The following is an 18,681-nucleotide window of genomic DNA, read 5'->3' on the forward strand; positions in this document are numbered from 1 at the left end:
CCACAAGAAATATTAGAGTAATACTGATGTAGAAATAATATCAGATGAAAATCTAGATTTAGACAAAGGATCTAGATCTGTAAATGGTAAATATTGGATAAATATAAAATACACTTTTATTTTTAACCTTTAAAAGAAGTTGACTTGTTTAAAAGCAAGCACAACAATAAATAATTTGGAATTTATGCTTTCGTAGAATTAAAATGCATGACAACAGCATAAAGGCTGGATGTGGTAAAATGGAAGCATACTTTCATGAAGTGAAGTACTATATTAATTAAAGGTAGACTATAAATTAGAGCCATCAGCTATAAATCTTAAAGCAACTAGTAAAACAAAAACAAAGAGGTCTATCTAATATGCCAAAAAATAGAATAAAGAGGAGCTAAAAATACAAAATAATCTAAAAAGGGGAGGGGGGAGGATAGAAAACAAAGAACGGAAGAGACAAAGAAAAAATAGCAAGGTGATTAAATTCAAACCCAATCACATTATTAAACATATCAATGTAGACCAAACTAAACTCCCTCAAAGTAGAGATTTTCACATTGGACAAGAAAAGCAAGACCAACATATAAGCTGCTTATAAGAAGCCCACTTTTAAATATAAAGACACAAATGGACTAAAAAAGAATGGAAAAAGACTTACCAGGCTAAAGTTATAATTAGGAAAGCTATCTGGCTAATTAATACATAAAGTATATTCCAGAGCAAAAAAAAAACCAGTCATTTCATAAAAGAAGTTACCCTTCTAAAAGTAGTAGAGAAATTAATGAACTACAAACACTTTCTAATCACTGTCAAGAAACTGGTTACATTTAATGGGAAACTGAAAAGTCCTTGCCCAGTAAAAGGAATCTACAGAGTTTAAGAACTTAGTATTTTTTTCTTATTCAGACTGCTTTTAACCACACACCCCCACTTTCCCCTCAATTTTTAATAGAGTCTCCTCTAAACCTTCTCTCCTAAGTCTTCCATTGTTCAAATTTTACAAAAGATATGGGGTATGCAGTTTGGAAAAGGGGACATATACCCAGATCAATTTCTGCAGCTAAGAGCAGAAATTATTCTTGGTATAGTCTGTAAAAATGTGTCAAGTCTTGAAAATTTGGGATTATGCATTAGAATATTGTGAGTTAATGAAGACATTCAAATGAGTAACAAATATGCTGACCCTTCATATTTAGAATCTCAATAAAAAGATGAAGAAGAAATTACAAATCTAACTTCTTTTTCTAACAAACTAAACAACCTAAGTGAATAAAAAGCAAAACTTGGTAGAACCAGACTAGACTCAGAAATGATGTAATTTCTTATCCTAGATATTGTTGGAATACTCACCTTTGCAACATTTTGCCATCTTACTGAACCCTCACATTCACTAATCTATTTACTCTACAGAGAAGGAACTAGAAAAGTATGCAGTATTAGTAACCTAGGCTTAAATCATGAATGATGTGGAACTGACAATGGAACTTCATGTGTTCTCTGAGAGTCCCAAAGCAGAGAGAAACCAAGACCTGCTTTGATCAGTGCTTTTCTTCATTATTGCAGACATAACCATCAGCATGTTTTACTATGTGTAGTAACTTCAGGCATTTGGACAAGTTTTATAGCAAGGAACTAATAATAGATTACTTTTCATTACTCTGAAAATATACTATGGTTCTTAAAATTACTGTGCAATTTAGCAGTTCTCAAATTCTGAGCACTAGTTTCCACTTACATAGAAAAAGACATGTTTGCATTTTATCACTCTCATTATAACTATACAAATGCTGGCACATTACCCTAAATCTAATACAGTTTACACCGGCTTGGAGTAAACCTTCATACTGTCCCTTGTCATGAAAATGTTTTGAAAGCAATTTATCATAAAAAATATGTTGCATATGTTAAAACTTAAGGTTTATTATACTTAACTTTTGAAGACTGAAATTACCGTAAGATCTCTCTTTGTTTTTTAATGTAGTGTAATATAGTCCTGAAACCTAAGAGTTTGAAAAGCACTCTAGCCAACAAATCACACTGTAACTAAGAGTGTGTAAGTCCTAGGACAAAAATGTTACTCAACATATTTATTCTGTAAAATACACCTTCCAAAAAAACACAAAAATAAACAAACAAAAAAAAAAACCCAAACACACACACACACACAAATGTCCAAATACCCCTCAAAGGAGAAATAACTTACTTCTACTGGGGTGGATTCAGATATTTCACGTAGTATCACTATGCAGCGATTTTGATTTGGCCTTACTTTTTCTCCCTTTTCATCCACTTGGACTAAAGGTAAAGCTATAAGGGGAAGAAAAATGAATGGTAAAACATATATTAAAGTAAATAAATCATTTATTTGTATACCACTATGATATCATATATTAGGGATGTTGGAAAGTCATGACTTTTTTCTTTGAAAAAACAGAAAAAAAAATGTGTCATGACTTTTCTGACAACCCAACAGATATTCCAATGGAATGTATTATACTGTATTATTAAAGAAATGCATATACAATAGGCAAAGTGCTATAACAAATGTAGCATCATGAAACAAGGGCTCTAATAGTTTAAACAACTATAAGTAGATTAAAATTCGCGGTTAAGGTTTCCTCCCTGTTACAAATCCTTAAAGTAAAGTGTTTTATGTCTTATGAAGACTTTCTATTTTGATCTCACAAGAAGCTCCTGCATCCCTTTCTCCCACATTTCCTTAGTGATGCTACGTACACAGCCACACTCCACTGTAAAAACAAGGAGGCTGGTGGCACAGGGTGTAAAATCTTAGCACCATCAAGCTATCACCAGCCACTGTGGCATGAGTTCGAAACCCAGGACAGGGAGCTGACCCATATGGTGCGGCAGACCTCTCCTGTCTCGCCCAATGTACTCCTCAGCAGTGTATTTCAGTAGATCCACTTGTTCTGCCCCCCACTCTGTCTCTGGTGAATCACCCCCTCCCCCTGCACCTCTCACCTGTACCCCAGTTCTTGTGTGCATAAATAAATAAAATAAATCTTTTTAAAAAACAAGGAGGCTGTTGTCCAGGCAATGTAACACTCAGGTACAGGCCTAATTCAGACTTCACCAGTTGATATATGCACTTTTTCATGTTATGTTTTTGGTGTCACAGTTATGAAAGCATATCATGTATAGATAAGTCATGGTACACCATGATCAATCACAGTGATCAGAGCTGTCCGTAAGTACATAGACACAAATTACCAACATCAGGGATGAAAGATGGGACGTCACTATAGGTTCTACTCATAGTAACAGGTTAATAAGGAATCTTATAAAAAAGTTCACGTTAGTAAGTCTGACAACTTATGCAAAATAGAAACATTCCTTATACAGTATACCAAAACTGACCTTAAAGAAGGAGAGAAACAGAATAGACCTGAATCTAGGCAAAAAACAAATTTCAAAGCCCACATTGGAGAATTCTATTAAATTTTTAAGAAAAAAATAACAATTCTACAGTAAAACTCTTCTAAAACACTTAGGAACACTTTCCAGTTTAACTTAAGAAACCAGCAGTTCTCTGATGCCTAAGCTAAACAAAGACATTCAATTCAAGAAAGCTACAACCAATATCCCTCATACACATAGATTAAAAAAAAAAAATTCCCGAGGGAAGGAGAAAGGGACAGGGAAAGGAAGGATTAGGGTAAAAATAAGGGGGGAATGCAATTGTATGGGGAATATAACCAAAATGAAAATGCATACATTGTGCAAAAATGAAAAATGATGTAAGAATTATATAAAATAAAATATTAAAAAAATTCTCATCAAATTCTGGAGGCACTGTATCCTACAATATATAAAAATATTCATGGATTTATCTCAGTAATGTGAGGTTGATTTACCAACTGAAAATCAAGAGATGTGATTCACCATATTAATGGACTAAAAATCAAACAATCATATCATTATCTCATAGATGGGGAAAAAAGGGTATTTTAAAAATCCATCATCCTTTCTAAATAAAAATTATGAGTAAACTAGGAATAGAAAGGCAAACTCCTCACCTCAACTTCTACCACTACACTTACTGGAGAAAGAAACAAGGTAACGATGCAGAACTCCCGACCCAATTCAACATTGTAGGAGGTTCAAGTCAGGGCAATAATGGCTGAATAGAAAAACAACTTTTACTGAGAGAAAACAAATTTACATCTATGTAGATGATGTGATACAATTTCCATAAAAATTATAATGGGGGGTGGCGCAGCAGTTGAGCGCCAGGTTGTGAAGCTGCCTGCAGCACCGAACCGGCTGCTCCCCGGCCACCACCGGAGGAGGGAACCACATGGCGCGCAGACCTCTCCTCCTGCCGCTGCTCCCCTCAGCAGTGTACTTCGGTCCTTCTGCCTGCTCTGTTCCCCGCTCTGGCTCTGGTGAATTCTCTCACCCTCCCGCGCTTCTGACTGTACCCAGTGCTTGAATAAATTAAAAATAAATTAATAAATAAAAATAAATCTTTAAAAAAAATTAAAAAAAGAAAAGAAAATTAAAAAAATATAATGAATGAGTTTAGCAAGGTTTAGAGAACAAGATCAAAATATAAAAATGAGTTCTATTTAGACTCACTAGCACAAAACAACTGGATACTAAAATTTAAAATCATCTAAAATTAAGTCAAAATGACATAGTTATCAATCTGATAACATATGGAGGACCTGTACATTGAAAACTGGAAAATACTGCCAAGAGAAAATTTTAAAAGGTCTGAGAAAGAAAGGGACAGAGACAGAGATTGACTGATTCTGAGTTCATGGATTGGAAAACTCAATATTGTATATTGTTACCATGTCACTTCTCAAACTGATTTATAGACACAATACCATCCCAATAAAAATATCAACAGGCCCGTTGGAAAAACCAAAATGCTGATAAAAATTCAAATGGAAAGACAAAAGCATTTAGAAGTGCAAAATCAATTCAGAATGCTGACACCAATTGTTAAGACTTACTATAAAGTCTGAGTAATAAAGACACTACAGTACTGGTGTCACAACCAACAAATAGATTAAGGACAGACACACAGCCCATTGAGAAACCCACATGCGCAAGTATTGTGAAAATGGTGCACTGAAAGCAATGGAGAAAGAAAAGTCTCTTCAATAAATGGTGTGAATACAGTTGTATATCCACAGACAGGGAAGAGGCGAACTTAGATCACATCATGAACCACTTACAAAAATTAGCTTAAAATGCATCACAGATGTAACAACATAAAATCTTAAAATATATATAGTGTAAGAAAACCTTTGAGGGAGCCTACCTGATAGCACAAAGGGTTAAGTCTCAGCACTATGAAGCTATGTGAAGCCACTGCAGCATGAGTTCAAGCCCCGCCAGAGAGCTACCTACATGGTGCAGCAGACCTCTCTCTGTCTCGCCCGCTGCTCCCCTCAGCAGTGTATTTCAGTCGATCTGCCTGTTCTGTTCCCCACTCTGGCTCTGGTGAATCCTCTCAACCCCTGCACCTCTGGCCTATACCCCAGTTCTTGTATGCATAAATAAATCTTAAAAATAAAAGAAAAAAGAAAAAAGGAAAACCTTCGGGGACTTTTGGATTAAGCAAAGATTTTCTTAGGTACAACACCAAAAGCAAGGTACATAAAAGAGGGGGGAAATGACTAAATTGGGATATATACAAAATTCAAAACTCTCCTTTTCAAAAACACTGTTAGCAGAAGAAAAGAGAAGCCACAAACTACGAGAATATATTTGCAGGCTAAATATATGACAAGGACTTGTCTGGAATGTAGATAATACATATCTCAAACCACACACACATCCACACGCGCGTGCACGCCCCTCAAGTATCAATTATAAGAAAACTAATAAAAAAAAACTGGCAGAGACCAGGAAGACATATAAACAGGTATTTCAGCAAAAGGAAGAGGATAAATAAGTAAATGAAAAGATGCCAGGCATCAGGCATCACAGAAACAAATTAAACCATGAAATACCCACTACACACCTAATTAGATAGCAGAAGTGTTGGCAATCACTGAAGGTAAGGTCCTGCTTAAAATGGTATGGTACTTTGGGAAAAGGTGGGCAGTTTCACGAACTGACCATATACCATCTGAATATCCCACAGCCAGTTATTGACCCAAGAACCACAGAAGCAATACCCACACTGAGTCCTCCATATTACATTCATATTTACTCTATTTGCAGCAATAACCTAAAAATCCATCCTGTGGATGAGGCTCAGTGATCAATAAGTTATTTCAGGACTGATCCCATGTGTTAAAAATTTCTAAAAACTGCAAATTACTCTAAAGTGACAAAATGCATGTGAACAGTTGCTCCAGGGTAGAGGACACTTTTAAGGGTCAATGGTATGTTCATTATCTTGATAGTGGTGATTCTGTGGGTGTCAAAATGTCAAAATTCTACAAATGTATATTTATACTACATGTAATGCAAGGTGTGTGAATTCTACTTCAATAAAGCTGTAGAAAAAGAGACCTTGGTAACAGCCTCTGTGCCTGTGTTCCCTTGGTCAGTTTTCCCCCCTCCCCCTAGAATTTATACTGAATTAGGAGTCTCAATCCATATAGTTTTAACCTGTACTTCTGAACTCATTTAAAAAAAAAAAAATTCAGTTCTGTTGTCCAAATTCCTAAACTTGGGCCTCCCTGGTGGTGCCAGGGGTTAAACACAGCACTGTGAGCCTATCTACAGCTTCTGCAGCACAAGTCTGATCCCCTGTCAGCCAGGGAGCTACCCACATGGCACAGAAGACCTCTCCTGTCTCGCCTGTTGCTCCTCTTAGCAGTGTATTTCAGTCAGTCTGCCTGTTCTGCTCCCCACTCTGTCTCTGGAGAATCCTCTCACTCCTCCCTCTCCCGGGACCACTTCTGGCCTGTACTCCAATTCTTATATGCATAAATAATTTTTTAAAAAAAAGAGAAAAGGGCCTCCCCTGGTGGCGCAGCAGTTGAGATCTGGGCTGTGAAGCTGCCCACAGCCTCTGCAGGGCCAGTTTGATCCCCGGCTGCCGGCGAGGGTCCCACATGGCTCGACAGACCTCTCCTGCCACGCCTGCTGCTCCCCTCAGCAGTGTATTTCATCAGTCTGCCTGTTCTATTCCCCCGCTCTGGCTCTGGTGAATTCTCTCACACTCCCGCACTTCTGACTATACCCAGTGCTTGTATAAATAAATAAATCTTACCAAAAAAGAAAAGAAAAACAAATTCATAAACTTTACATAAATGGTGTCAACTTGTGTCTACATTAAATATTTCTACAGTCAATAATGTCATTTTGAATTTATTCTTCATGAAAAATACAGGCCTAATTCATTTTAATTGTACTAATCTTCACTGTAAGACAATGTATTTATTTACACTCTGGTGCCAAATATTTTTGTGTCTGTGTTTTAAATTAACAATTTCAATTATATTAAAGTTAAAACAGTACTTAAATATACTGTGTCATGTACTATGTGTTATGATATAAAAAATAGTCTAAAAATGTAATTTAGGGCTTTCCTGGTGGCATAAGGGGTTAAGCACCGCACTATGAAGAAGCAATCCGCAGCCTCTACAGCACGAGTTTGATCCCTAGCTGGCCAGGGAGCAACCCACATGGAGCAGCAGACCTCTCCTGACTCACCCGCTGCTCCCCTCGGCAGTGTATTTCAGCTGGTACGCCCTGTTCTGTTCCCTGCTCTGTCTCTGGTGAATCCTCTCACCCCCGGCATCTCTGGCCTGTACCCCAGCTCTTGTATGCATAAATAAATAAATCTTTAAAAAAATTTTTAAAAATGTAATTTATACAACTTCATGAGCAGTAGTTTCAGTGCTATACTAGGGAATATTCAAATGAAGACAAATGTTCTCAATACAGCATATATTGAAATTTATATGGAACCATAAAAGACCCCAAATAGACAAGCAATCTTACACCACCCCCCTCCAAAAAAAAAAAAAAAAACAATGGAGCCATCATGCCCAGATCTCAAACCATACTACAAAGCTATAATAATCATAACAGCATGATACTGGAATAAACATACACACAGACCAATGGAATAGAACTGAAAGCCCAGAAATAAACTCACATTTATACAGACAGTTAAATCTATGACTAAGGAGCCAAGAGTATACACTGCAGAAATATCTCTTCAATAAATGGTGTAGGGAAAACTGAACATTCCCATGAGAAAAAAGAAACTATACCACTCTCTTTCATACTGTACAGAAAAATTAATGAAAAATGGATTAAAGACTTGGATAAATATCTGAAATCATAATATACAGAAGAAAACAGGCAAAACACTTCACGATTTTAGATTCAGGAATGGCTATGAAGACTTGACTCTAAGAAAAATGAGAGAAAATGCAAGAAAAATGAAAGCAAAAATAAAATGGAATAATGTTTAGCTAAAAGGTTCTGTATAGCTAGCAAAAGAAACTGCCATTAAAACAAAGACAATCTACTAATGAGAGAAAATATTTGCACATCATGTATCCAACAAGGGCTAAGATCCAAGATCCACAAAGAATTCACACAGCGCAGTAAAAAGAAAACAAAGAAACCAATTTTAAAAAAAGGGGGGGTAGAAGAGCTAAATACATACTTCCCCAAAGATGACATACAGAGAATAAACAGGAACATGAAAATTATGTTCAACACCACAGAAATGCAAAAGTACAATGAGATAACAACTTAACTTCTGTGAGAATGGTCCACACAAAAACCAAACCAAACAAAAACAGAAACAAATGTTAGCAAAGGTGTAGTAGAAAAAAGAGAAACATATGCTCTTGGTGGGAACATAGACTGGGTCAAGTCCCTATGAAAAACAATTTGGAGGTTCCTCATGATATTAAAAACAGATATACATCATAATGATCCAGTAATTTCACCTCTTGGTATTTATCCAAAGAATGCAAAAATACTTATTTAAAGGGATATATGCACTCCTATGTTGACTGCAGCACTATTTACAAGTTATGGAAACAACCTAAGTGATCCAATGCAAATGGGTGGAATAAGAAGATGAGATACATATACATGATGAAATATTATTCAGCTATTAAAAAATTAAATAAAATCTTTCCATTCTCAACCACATGAATAAAACTTTAGGGAATTATGCCAGGTGAAATAAGTCATAAGGAGAAAACCAAATACCTAATTAATTCACTCATATGGGGAATACAGAGAAACAAAACTGAACCAAACAACCCCAGAAGTATGACTGCAGAGATGAGCTATTAGAGGGGTAAAAGGGGGTAGGTACAAAGTGGGGAGAGGGAGATAAAAGGATATAGGTGCTTTGGTGGTGATGTGGTGATACATACATTAGGATGTGTAAACTTATTCCCCTATATCATAGACAGTATTATAAAATGTTACCTCAAAAAATAAAAATGTCTGACACACACATACACACAAAGTGTACTCTGTCTGAGTCACTGTCAGACAAATTGGGGAAAGGGAATAGATTTAAACATGTGATCTCTGCTCAAAGAGCTTCTGCAAGTTACTCTGTTCAGAGCTATGGCTACTTAAGTAAATATGGAAACTGTACTTTGATCATATAGGTTATTATATATGCATATAGTTTTTTAAATTTATTTATTTATTTATACAAGCACTGGGTATAGTCAGAAGGGCGGGAGGGTGAGAGAATTCACCAGAGCCAGAGCAGGTTGCAGAACAGGCAGACTGACGAAGTACACTGCTGAGGGGAGCTGCGGGTGCGGCAGGAGAGGTCTGCGCACCATGTAGGACCCTCCCTGGTGGCCGGGAATCAAGCCAGGGCAGCAGAGGCTGCGGGCAGCTTTGCAACCCAGCGCTCAACCGCTGCGCCACCGGGGAGGCCCTGCATATAAATTTCTGTATAAAAACTGAGTGAGAAAAGAGACGAGATAAGGAAGAACTGAACACAAAAAGATAGAAAGTAACGTTACAACTCAAAAATACCTTCCCACACAATACACAGATGGCAAGGGAGGTTAAGTGAGGTTAGAGTGGGGATCAAAGGAGGTGCTTAAATAAGTACACAGGACACTTAAAAAACCTCATCTATAAGATGCAACAAATTGCAGATGCAAGAGGTTACTCTGAATAGGGTGTGACAAAAAAAGTAATTAATAAATTAAACTGGGATGATTCCCTAACAACCAAAGACTTTATAACAAGGTAAAGTGTATATAATTATATGAAAATCTATGGACTTTGTAAGTGGGTCAAACAGCATCAGACTCAGGGGCCTCCCTGGAGGCACAGGGGTTAAGTACCGCACTATAAAGCTATCTGCAGCCTCTGCAGGAGGAGTTCCATCCCCAGCCAACCAGGGAGCAACCAACATGGCACAGCAGACCTCTCCTGACTTGCCCACTACGCCCCTCAGCAGTGTACTTCAGTCTGCCTGCTCTGCTCCCTGCTCTGGCTCTGGTGAATTCTCTTACCCTCCTGCGCTTCTGACTGTACCCAGTGCTTGTATAAATAAATAAAAATAAATCTTTAAAAATAAATAAATAAATCTACTCATATTTAAAGAAATAAAAAATAAAACACAACTAAGTTCAAAGGTAAGATGTTTGTCTATTTCTACTATTAAGTAAACTGCACACAGAGGAAACTCTGTTCAGACTGCCAGCATACAGATAAACCAAGGTATAAGCAAAGAAAAGTCATGGTGAGAAAAATGAGGCTTTAATTCAGGCAAGATGATACCCCAACATTATAAATATTTAGGAAGAGCGGTCATCCTGTTCTTTGTGAAGGATATCCACCAGAGATGTTTAATAGAGAAATAATGAGAAGGGAGACTATAAAGATAATATACCTGGTAGTGTAGCCCTATATAAAAGTGAACTTTTATAATTAAAAACAATTCCATTTAAAAAGAAATAAAAAATACATTGTACATTTAGTATAAAATTAACCTCTGTGAAGTAATCCCAGGTGGGAAGGGAGGGGTGGAAGTATTACAAAGCACACAAGGAAGGAGGGCGGTGGTGGGTGTGTTCTCCTGCCTAGCAATGGTTTCACCAACATATATGTAAGTTTTCATATACATTGAAATTAATTTAAGATTCAATAACATGTTTTAAATATGCAGTTTACCAAGTCAATTATACCTTGGTAAAGTAGTTCTTTTCTTCCTTTTTTTTTTAAAGATTTATTTATGCATACAAGAACTGGAGTACAGACCAGAGATTGTGGGGCGTAAGAGGATTCACCAGAGAGAGTGGGGAGCAGAACAGGCAGACTGACTGAAATACACTGCCAAAGGGAGCAGCAGGTGAAACAGGAGAGGTCTGCTGCGCCATGTGGGTCACCTCCCTGGCCGGGGATCGAACTCGTGCTGCAGTGGCTGTGGATAGCTTCACAGGCTGCGTCTTAACCCCTTGTGTCACCAGGGAGGCCCAAGTAGTTTCTTTTTTTAATAAAGAAAACAGGCTGCACAAGCCTCAATGTACAAAGCAAACCAGGATAGCAACAAACTGTACTTGTGACATGGCAGATAACGTGAAACACCCTCATTTCCTGCATCCTTGCAGGTCTCTGATAGGATGTTTTAACCTCCCTCTGATGCCAAATGCCCAAGAAACAACTTTTCAATCACAATATCCTCTTAAGGAAAAGGGCCAGTAATATTTCCCCAAAACTGTAGTAGGAAGATGAAATTGGAAAGAAATTCCTCTAATGGCTAGAATGCTAATAATTAAAATGTACTCTACTTTATCCTAAATACTGTTATTTATTGTATTTCCATCAATATGACAGCTGTCCTTAATATCTCCAGCACCTTTCCATATCCCTTGACCTACCATTAGGGATGAGGCCGAGGTTTTAGAGATGGACAAACCAGATGTTTTGCATGACAGGGGGGCTTGGTCAGAAAGAACAGGAAGGTAAAGGGAGGGCTCTATCTTCCCTCAAGTACTTTATCACTGAACACCTATAATTCTGAAGAATCACAAAGATGAGAAAAAAATGCAGTCAAAAATCACATATAATTCAGCAAAAGTATTATTTACTTACATCTCAGCACTTCAACGATCAAATCCATGTCGGTACTGAGCTTCTTGATGTGGTCCAGGTTAGCTACCGTTGTTATTGGCACATACTGATCACTATCCATCTGTGATATCAGGTACATATCACTAGCAAGGTTCTCCCTGCAGAAAGAAGACAAACTCTTCTCATTAATTCTTATTTAAAAGAAAGCATCACCAAAGGTATTGAGAATGGCGTGGTTATCACTTCAGAGTTAGATCTGAGTTCAAACCCTCCTCTCACCTTAGGTAATTTATTTTCAAAGACATTTGGGGAGGACGAGAGAACAAAAGTATAATGCATTTTCTACAACCAAAATTAACACGAAGGTAAATCTCTTTAAATGTATTTAGAGCGTACCCTTGTTCCAATACATGCTTGAATAGCTTATTAAAAATACAGGTTTGGGGAGTTCTTTTTGTTTTTTAGAAAAGGAAATCCAGTTGAAGGAACATAAAAGTAAGAAAAATATGCAAAAGCGAGCAAAGATTGGCACCCAAATACTTGTTGTTCTGTCTGGTACCCTCTAGAGAAGCTTCAGAACTAATCAGACTACCTAGCACTTCTAGCAGGCAGGAGTAAAAACAGGAGAACGCCACCATTACCAATATCCACAGGGGCACAAGGCAAGTCACAGACAACCAGTTTAGGTGAAGATGAGCTACTTCCTGGCATTCAAGCCTTTCATGACTGTCTCCAACATGTTTCCATAAAGAGACAATGCCTTTAAAACATCTCAGCACCAGACACAACTAAACTCTGGTTTCAGTGGTTAGGCAACAAGGACTGATGACAGTAGTAAAGCCCAATAATGCCACTGATCTGAAAAGGGGAACACTTTTCTCCTCATTTTCATTAGCCATCTCACAGATGTAAAGCATATGGTCACAGGTGGCAGAGACAAGGGTTGTGAGTGGCACAGACAAGGTTTTCCAACTTCTGCAACAGTATTATCTCCTTGTACATTATGTCATCATGTAGTGTATGTAGTAGTGTCCTTATTTGTGAATATTTGGAGGTGGAAGCTCAGCTAAGGCTCCTCACCTTCATCCTCAAGCAGCTCTATAATCTGAGGACAATCCTCAGCAGAAACCTCTGTGGGGCCTCAAGGCAGGTCCAGAGAAAAATCACCATTACTAATAGAAAACTATACATCTAGCCAATTCGTTATCTTCATATGCAAAGAAAATTCATTTAACCCAATCCCATCTTCTTGTATGTCCAGTTCTGCCCTCTGAACTTCCAAAGGTGTCTTTTTAACAGAAAAAGTATCATTCAGGAAAAAAAGCACAGCTGAAAATGAGTATTATATAAATGAAACAATTTGATCCTACAGTGTTTGGAATAGTTTGAAGAGTATAAGAAATGTGTAATCAGGCTTCCCGGTGGCACAGCGGATTGAGCGCAGTGCTGTGAAGCAGTCCGCAGCCCCTGCAGCACAGGTTCGATTCCCCGCTGGCCAGGGAGATTCCCACATGGCGCAGCAGACCTCTCCTGTCGCGCCCGCTGCTCCCCTCAGCAGTGTACTGCCTGTTCTGTTCCCTGCTCTGTCTCTGGTGAATCCTCTCACCCTCCCACGCCTCTGGCTTGTACACCAGCTCTTGTATAAAAATAAATAAATCTTAAAAAAAAAAGTTTAAAAGAAATGTGTTATCAAACTCTACTGTGCTAAATAAAGAATGTCTCTGAGACTGATGACCTAAGGGCCTATCTCAGAGATTAATTCGTGGACGAGGGGAAGAGTATAGAAACACTTATTACAAAAAGCAGTCCAGATAATGATATTGGCAAAATAAATCTGTGCACCACTGTGAGGAACACTGTTCTCTATCAAGTCAAAGATAATTACTACACAATATTCTAGATTTCGTATTAACATGTACACAGCCATAGACAGGTATCAGATACACAGGTAACAGATACACACTCAGGTAACAGATACACACTCATCCTATGTAAAATGTCAAATTTGTATGCAATAACCAATATGTAACACCACAGATATTAAGTATGAGAAAACCCTCTACCATCCTTACCTAGATAAGCAGAATTCCAATGTTTTTTTAAGTACTTCTCGAGGGTCTTCCTGGTTTTCTGGTTGAGACTCATTTCCTCCTGTATAAAAGTAATGAACAACTCAGGCAAAATAGCTTAAAATTTACCAGATGATTCAGTAGATCAATTCTAATGTTTGCAATATCCATATTAGCCTATCTATATATTATATGGAGAATGTAAGAAAATAGTTTACTGCTAAAAAAAAGGAAATCATATGCAAAAATAAAGACTCCCCTTGCCCACACAAAACAACACAGTTTTGAAAATAACCTGAGGAGTAAGACAAAGTTTAACACGTGCCTTTTATTCACAAAAGAAGTCTAAGCATTTTTAATGCCAATTCAAATAGCATTTCTAGGTAGCCGATAAGAACACAGACACTAAAATAATAATATAAAGAACAAAAAAATCAAAGCAAGAAAAAGTTACAAGCCAAAGATAGGCTTCAAACACACAGGACATAAGGATCATACAGAATTTCTTTTATGCGTTTTTAGACATTATAGCCAAAATGTTTCCAAGTTTGATGAAAAAAAAAAAATGTAAATCACAGCTCCAACTTGTTAGGTGAAATAAACCCAAAGAAACATGAAGGTCATTTTTAAGACACATCAAAAATCAAAATGCTTAATAAAAAGAGAAAATCTTAAAAAATGTTACACAGAATGGATCAAAACCAGATTATTTTTCTGTCTAAACATAGAAAAAGAGCACCAGAAATAGTAACTACAAAGATAAGTTATTTTTCTTAATAATGGTATTTTGATACTATTTCCAATAAAAACAACCTGATTTCCTTGGCAAAATTCTGGTTCTAGGAAACAGAGAAAGAAAACAAACAACACAAGACTGATGGGGGCATATGAAATGGAGCCAAGGATAGGATATTTGAGCAACAAAAGTAGAAGTATTGGATTATAACCCAAAGTATAAAAAACCTATGAGTTCGTACTGGTATATATATTGATATAAAAATTACCATTATATCGATCATTGAATAAAATAATTCAACCACAATAATAATAGCTGGGAAAAAAGGAAGAAGAGAACCTCCCTGGTGGAGCAAGGAGTTAAGTCTCAGCACTATGAAGCTACTGTAGCATGAGTTCGATCACTGGCCAAGGAGCTGACCCACATGGCGCAGCAGACCTCTCCTATCGCGCCCACTGCTCCCCTCAGCAGTGTATTTCTATAGATCTGCCGGTTCTGCTCCCTGCTCTATCTCTGATGAGTCCTCTCACCTTCCCAAATCTCTGGCCACCCCAGCTCTTGTATGCATAAATAAATCTTTAAAAATACATAAACAAATAAGGAAGAAGAGAAAAACTCTCATAAGAATTCCCAATTAATTATATAGATTTTTCTGCCCTCCTGAAGGGGACATTCATTAGGTATGGGCTATGCACAGTAACTTCCTTCCAAAGAGTACAAAATGGGAGGAGGAAGAAAATGAGGAGCTTTACAGTACGGAAATCTTGATAAACACTCAGCCTATTGATTAAGGTCCATCTCAACAGTGATAGAAGATGTTGCTAATATATGCCTTTAGTGTGGTGGGGTAGAAATGGTATTTTACCCTCTGTGGTCTTTCTGTCCCCAAAGCCATAATACTAGTATTGTGATGAAAAAAATATAAAACAAACTCTAATAGAAGAGTACTCTACAAAACAACTGACCATTACTCCTCAAAATACTCAAGGACACGAAAAACTGAAGTCTGAGAAACTGCTACAGTCCAGAAAGCCTAAGGAGACATGACTGATTACATGTAATGCAGTGTCCTAGATGGATCCTGAGGCAGAAAAAGGATACTAGGTAAAAATGTACCAATACTGGTTCGGTAATGTGGCAAAAATATCAATATAAACATTCCAAGTTAGAATAGGAGAAACTGGATGCTTGGTGTACAGGAATTCTGTGTGTTCAATCTTTGCATTTTTTCTGTAAGTCAAAAGGTGTTCTAAAAACATATAATAAGATGATAGACTCAAACCTAGCCACATAAATTAACACAGTGTTAATATTCTAAACACAGAATTAAAGGCAAAGAGCGTTAAGACTTGATTTTAAAAAGGCAAGACAACTACTATCTATAATGAGTATTTTATTAAGCATAGGCTAAAAGTAAAAGGATGGTGGAAGATATAATATGCTAACATAGTTGAAAGCTGAGGTGACTATAAAGAAAATTCCCAGGAATAAAGATCATTTCATTGAGCAAGAGTCAACTCATCAAGAAATCATAAAAATTCTAAAACAGAGCCCCAAAATACACAAAGCAAAAACTGATAGAATTAACAAGAGAAATAGACAACTCCAAAAACCAACACCTCTCTCAATAATTGATAGAGCAAGAAACCAGAAAGACTGTAGTATACCTGAACAACACTATCACCAAACTAAGCCCGACTGTTATTTAGAGAATACACCAAAAAATACAAAAGCAAAATACGCAGAAAACGATCACCAAAAAGGTCTATAACCTGGGGCAGAGTACAAATCTTAATTCAAAGGGAGACTCAAGTTATACAAAATATGTCCTTTGTTCACAATGAGACTGATTACATTACTAATCAACAACAGAAAGCTCCCTGAAAAAACCCCAAATATTGGGCAACTAAGTGATATACTTGTAAACTATCCATGGATTAAAGAATATAAAACAGGGCCTCGCCAGTGGCGCAGTGGTTGAGCGCTGGTCTGCGAAGCTGCCCGCAGCCTCTGCAGCACCGGTTCGATCCCCGGCCGCCGGTCGAGGGTCCCATATGGCGTGTAGACCTCTCCTGCTGCCCACTGCTCCCCTCAGCAGTGTACTTCGTCCATCTACCTGTTCTGCTCCCTGCTCTGGCTCTGGTGAATTCTCTCACCCTCCCGCACTTCTGACTGTACCCAGTGCTTGTATAAATAAATAAATCTAAAAAAAATGTTTGAAAAAAAAAAGGAAATGATTTAAAAAAAAAAGACGTAAAAAAAAATAAAGAATATAAAACAAAAACACAAAATCTGAGAAATTCTGAGATTGTGCTAATGCAATATTTAGATGGAAATTTACAGACCCAAATGGTTATCTTAGAATAAAAAGTCTAAAATCAATAAGCCCAGCTTCCATCTTAAGACACTAGAACAAGAACAAATTAAATCTAAGGTAATTGGAAGAAAGTGTATGAATAAAGAGAGAAGAAACCCAATAAAACAGGAAGAAAAAAAGAACTGAGAAAAACCAATAGTGCCAATACTGGTTCTTTGGTTCTTTGACAAGAATTGATGCAACTTCTATTCAGAACGTTTAGAGTGAGGGAGGAAAAAAGATTGAAAAGACTATTATTACCAACCAGCAATGAATGTGACATGACTATAGATTCTACAGATTATCACAAGTACAGAGTATTATAGAACTATGCAATAACTTTGATAAAACTAAGCAAATTACTCAGACAACCTGAGTAATCTAATATAAAAGAAAACCAAACTGTAGCTGAAAACTTCCCCACAAAGAAAACTATGTCCAGAAGGTATTCACATCTTTATTTAAGAAAGAAATGACACTTTAAAAAAAATTGAATAGAAGGGCCTTCATCGAAAACAAAACACCAACCAAATCATTTTATCTCTTATGAAAAGAGGTTTAAAAATCCTAAGCAAAATTTTGGTCAATTTAACCCAATAAAACTTCAAATATGTATAATGATACAGTGAGGTCTACGCCAGGAAAGGAAGGCTGGTGAAACATTTGAAAAATCAATCCATTCAACTTTTCTTAACATTCTCTAAAGAAATAATCACTGCCGGGCCTCCCCTGGTCGCGCAGCAGTTGAGCGCCGGTTCGTTCCCCAGCTGCTGGTGAGGGTCCCACCAAAAAAAAAAAAAAAAAAAAAAAAAGAAAGAAAGAAATAATCCATAATGCCATAGATGGAGAAAAAGCACAATAAATTCCAACAAATATTCCTCAAAAAAACCCTCACAAATGGGAAGAGATGGGCACCATACCAACCTGATAAAGGGCATGCATGTGAAACAAAACTCCGCTGACAAAAAAATTCTAGAAAATGCAAGATAGCCTAACCTATTATGACAGAATCCAGATCAGTGGTTGTCTGAGACAAGTAGATGACAGCATGGAGGACACGGGAAGCATTTTGTGGTCACATATGTTTATTATTTTGATTGTGGTGATGGTTTTACAGGTGCATATGTGGTAGAGAAATCAATAAGAGATGCATCAATATCCATGATGCACTGGATAATGTCGTTAAGCTAGGGAAAATAACAGAAAAGCTGAAGTTTACTTTAAATATGTGATGCCACTATACATCAGTTATGCTTTACTAATACTCTATACCACTCCCCACTCTCCACGCCAATGAAGAGGAGAGTGCTAGCATCTGAGGAGAAAACAGGAAGTGTGAAATAGTTCTCCAGAAGCATCATTTCACTGAGCCTTACTAGCAACAGCAGCATGGGCTCATGCTGAGGGCCTGCTGCAAGTTTGTCATCATGAACTTAAAATGAGATGGCTTTACATTACTATACATTCTTGCTTAGCCACAGTCATCTATATGCTTTACAGTGGGTACATAATAAGGT

At 37.2% G+C, this 18,681-nt stretch overlaps 1 protein-coding gene across 2 annotated transcripts in view; it reads right to left on the reverse strand.

The window, feature by feature from the left end:
* LARP4B (La ribonucleoprotein 4B) overlaps positions 1-18,681 on the reverse strand; it is an 82,459-nt gene that overhangs the window by 23,288 nt on the left and 40,490 nt on the right. For both annotated transcript variants that reach the window (XM_037510530.2, XM_037510531.2), the window contains exons 6-8: positions 14,076-14,154; positions 12,025-12,161; positions 2,195-2,298 (exon numbers count right to left, since the gene is read on the reverse strand). In XM_037510530.2, coding sequence (XP_037366427.1) covers positions 2,195-2,298; positions 12,025-12,161; positions 14,076-14,154 — 320 coding nt within the window. The remainder of the gene's footprint in view (positions 1-2,194; positions 2,299-12,024; positions 12,162-14,075; positions 14,155-18,681) is intronic.

The sequence above is a fragment of the Talpa occidentalis genome, unplaced genomic scaffold, assembly GCF_014898055.3.
Source record: "Talpa occidentalis isolate TD23 unplaced genomic scaffold, MPIMG_talOcc4v2.1 talOcc4.14, whole genome shotgun sequence".
NCBI lineage: Eukaryota > Metazoa > Chordata > Mammalia > Eulipotyphla > Talpidae > Talpa > Talpa occidentalis.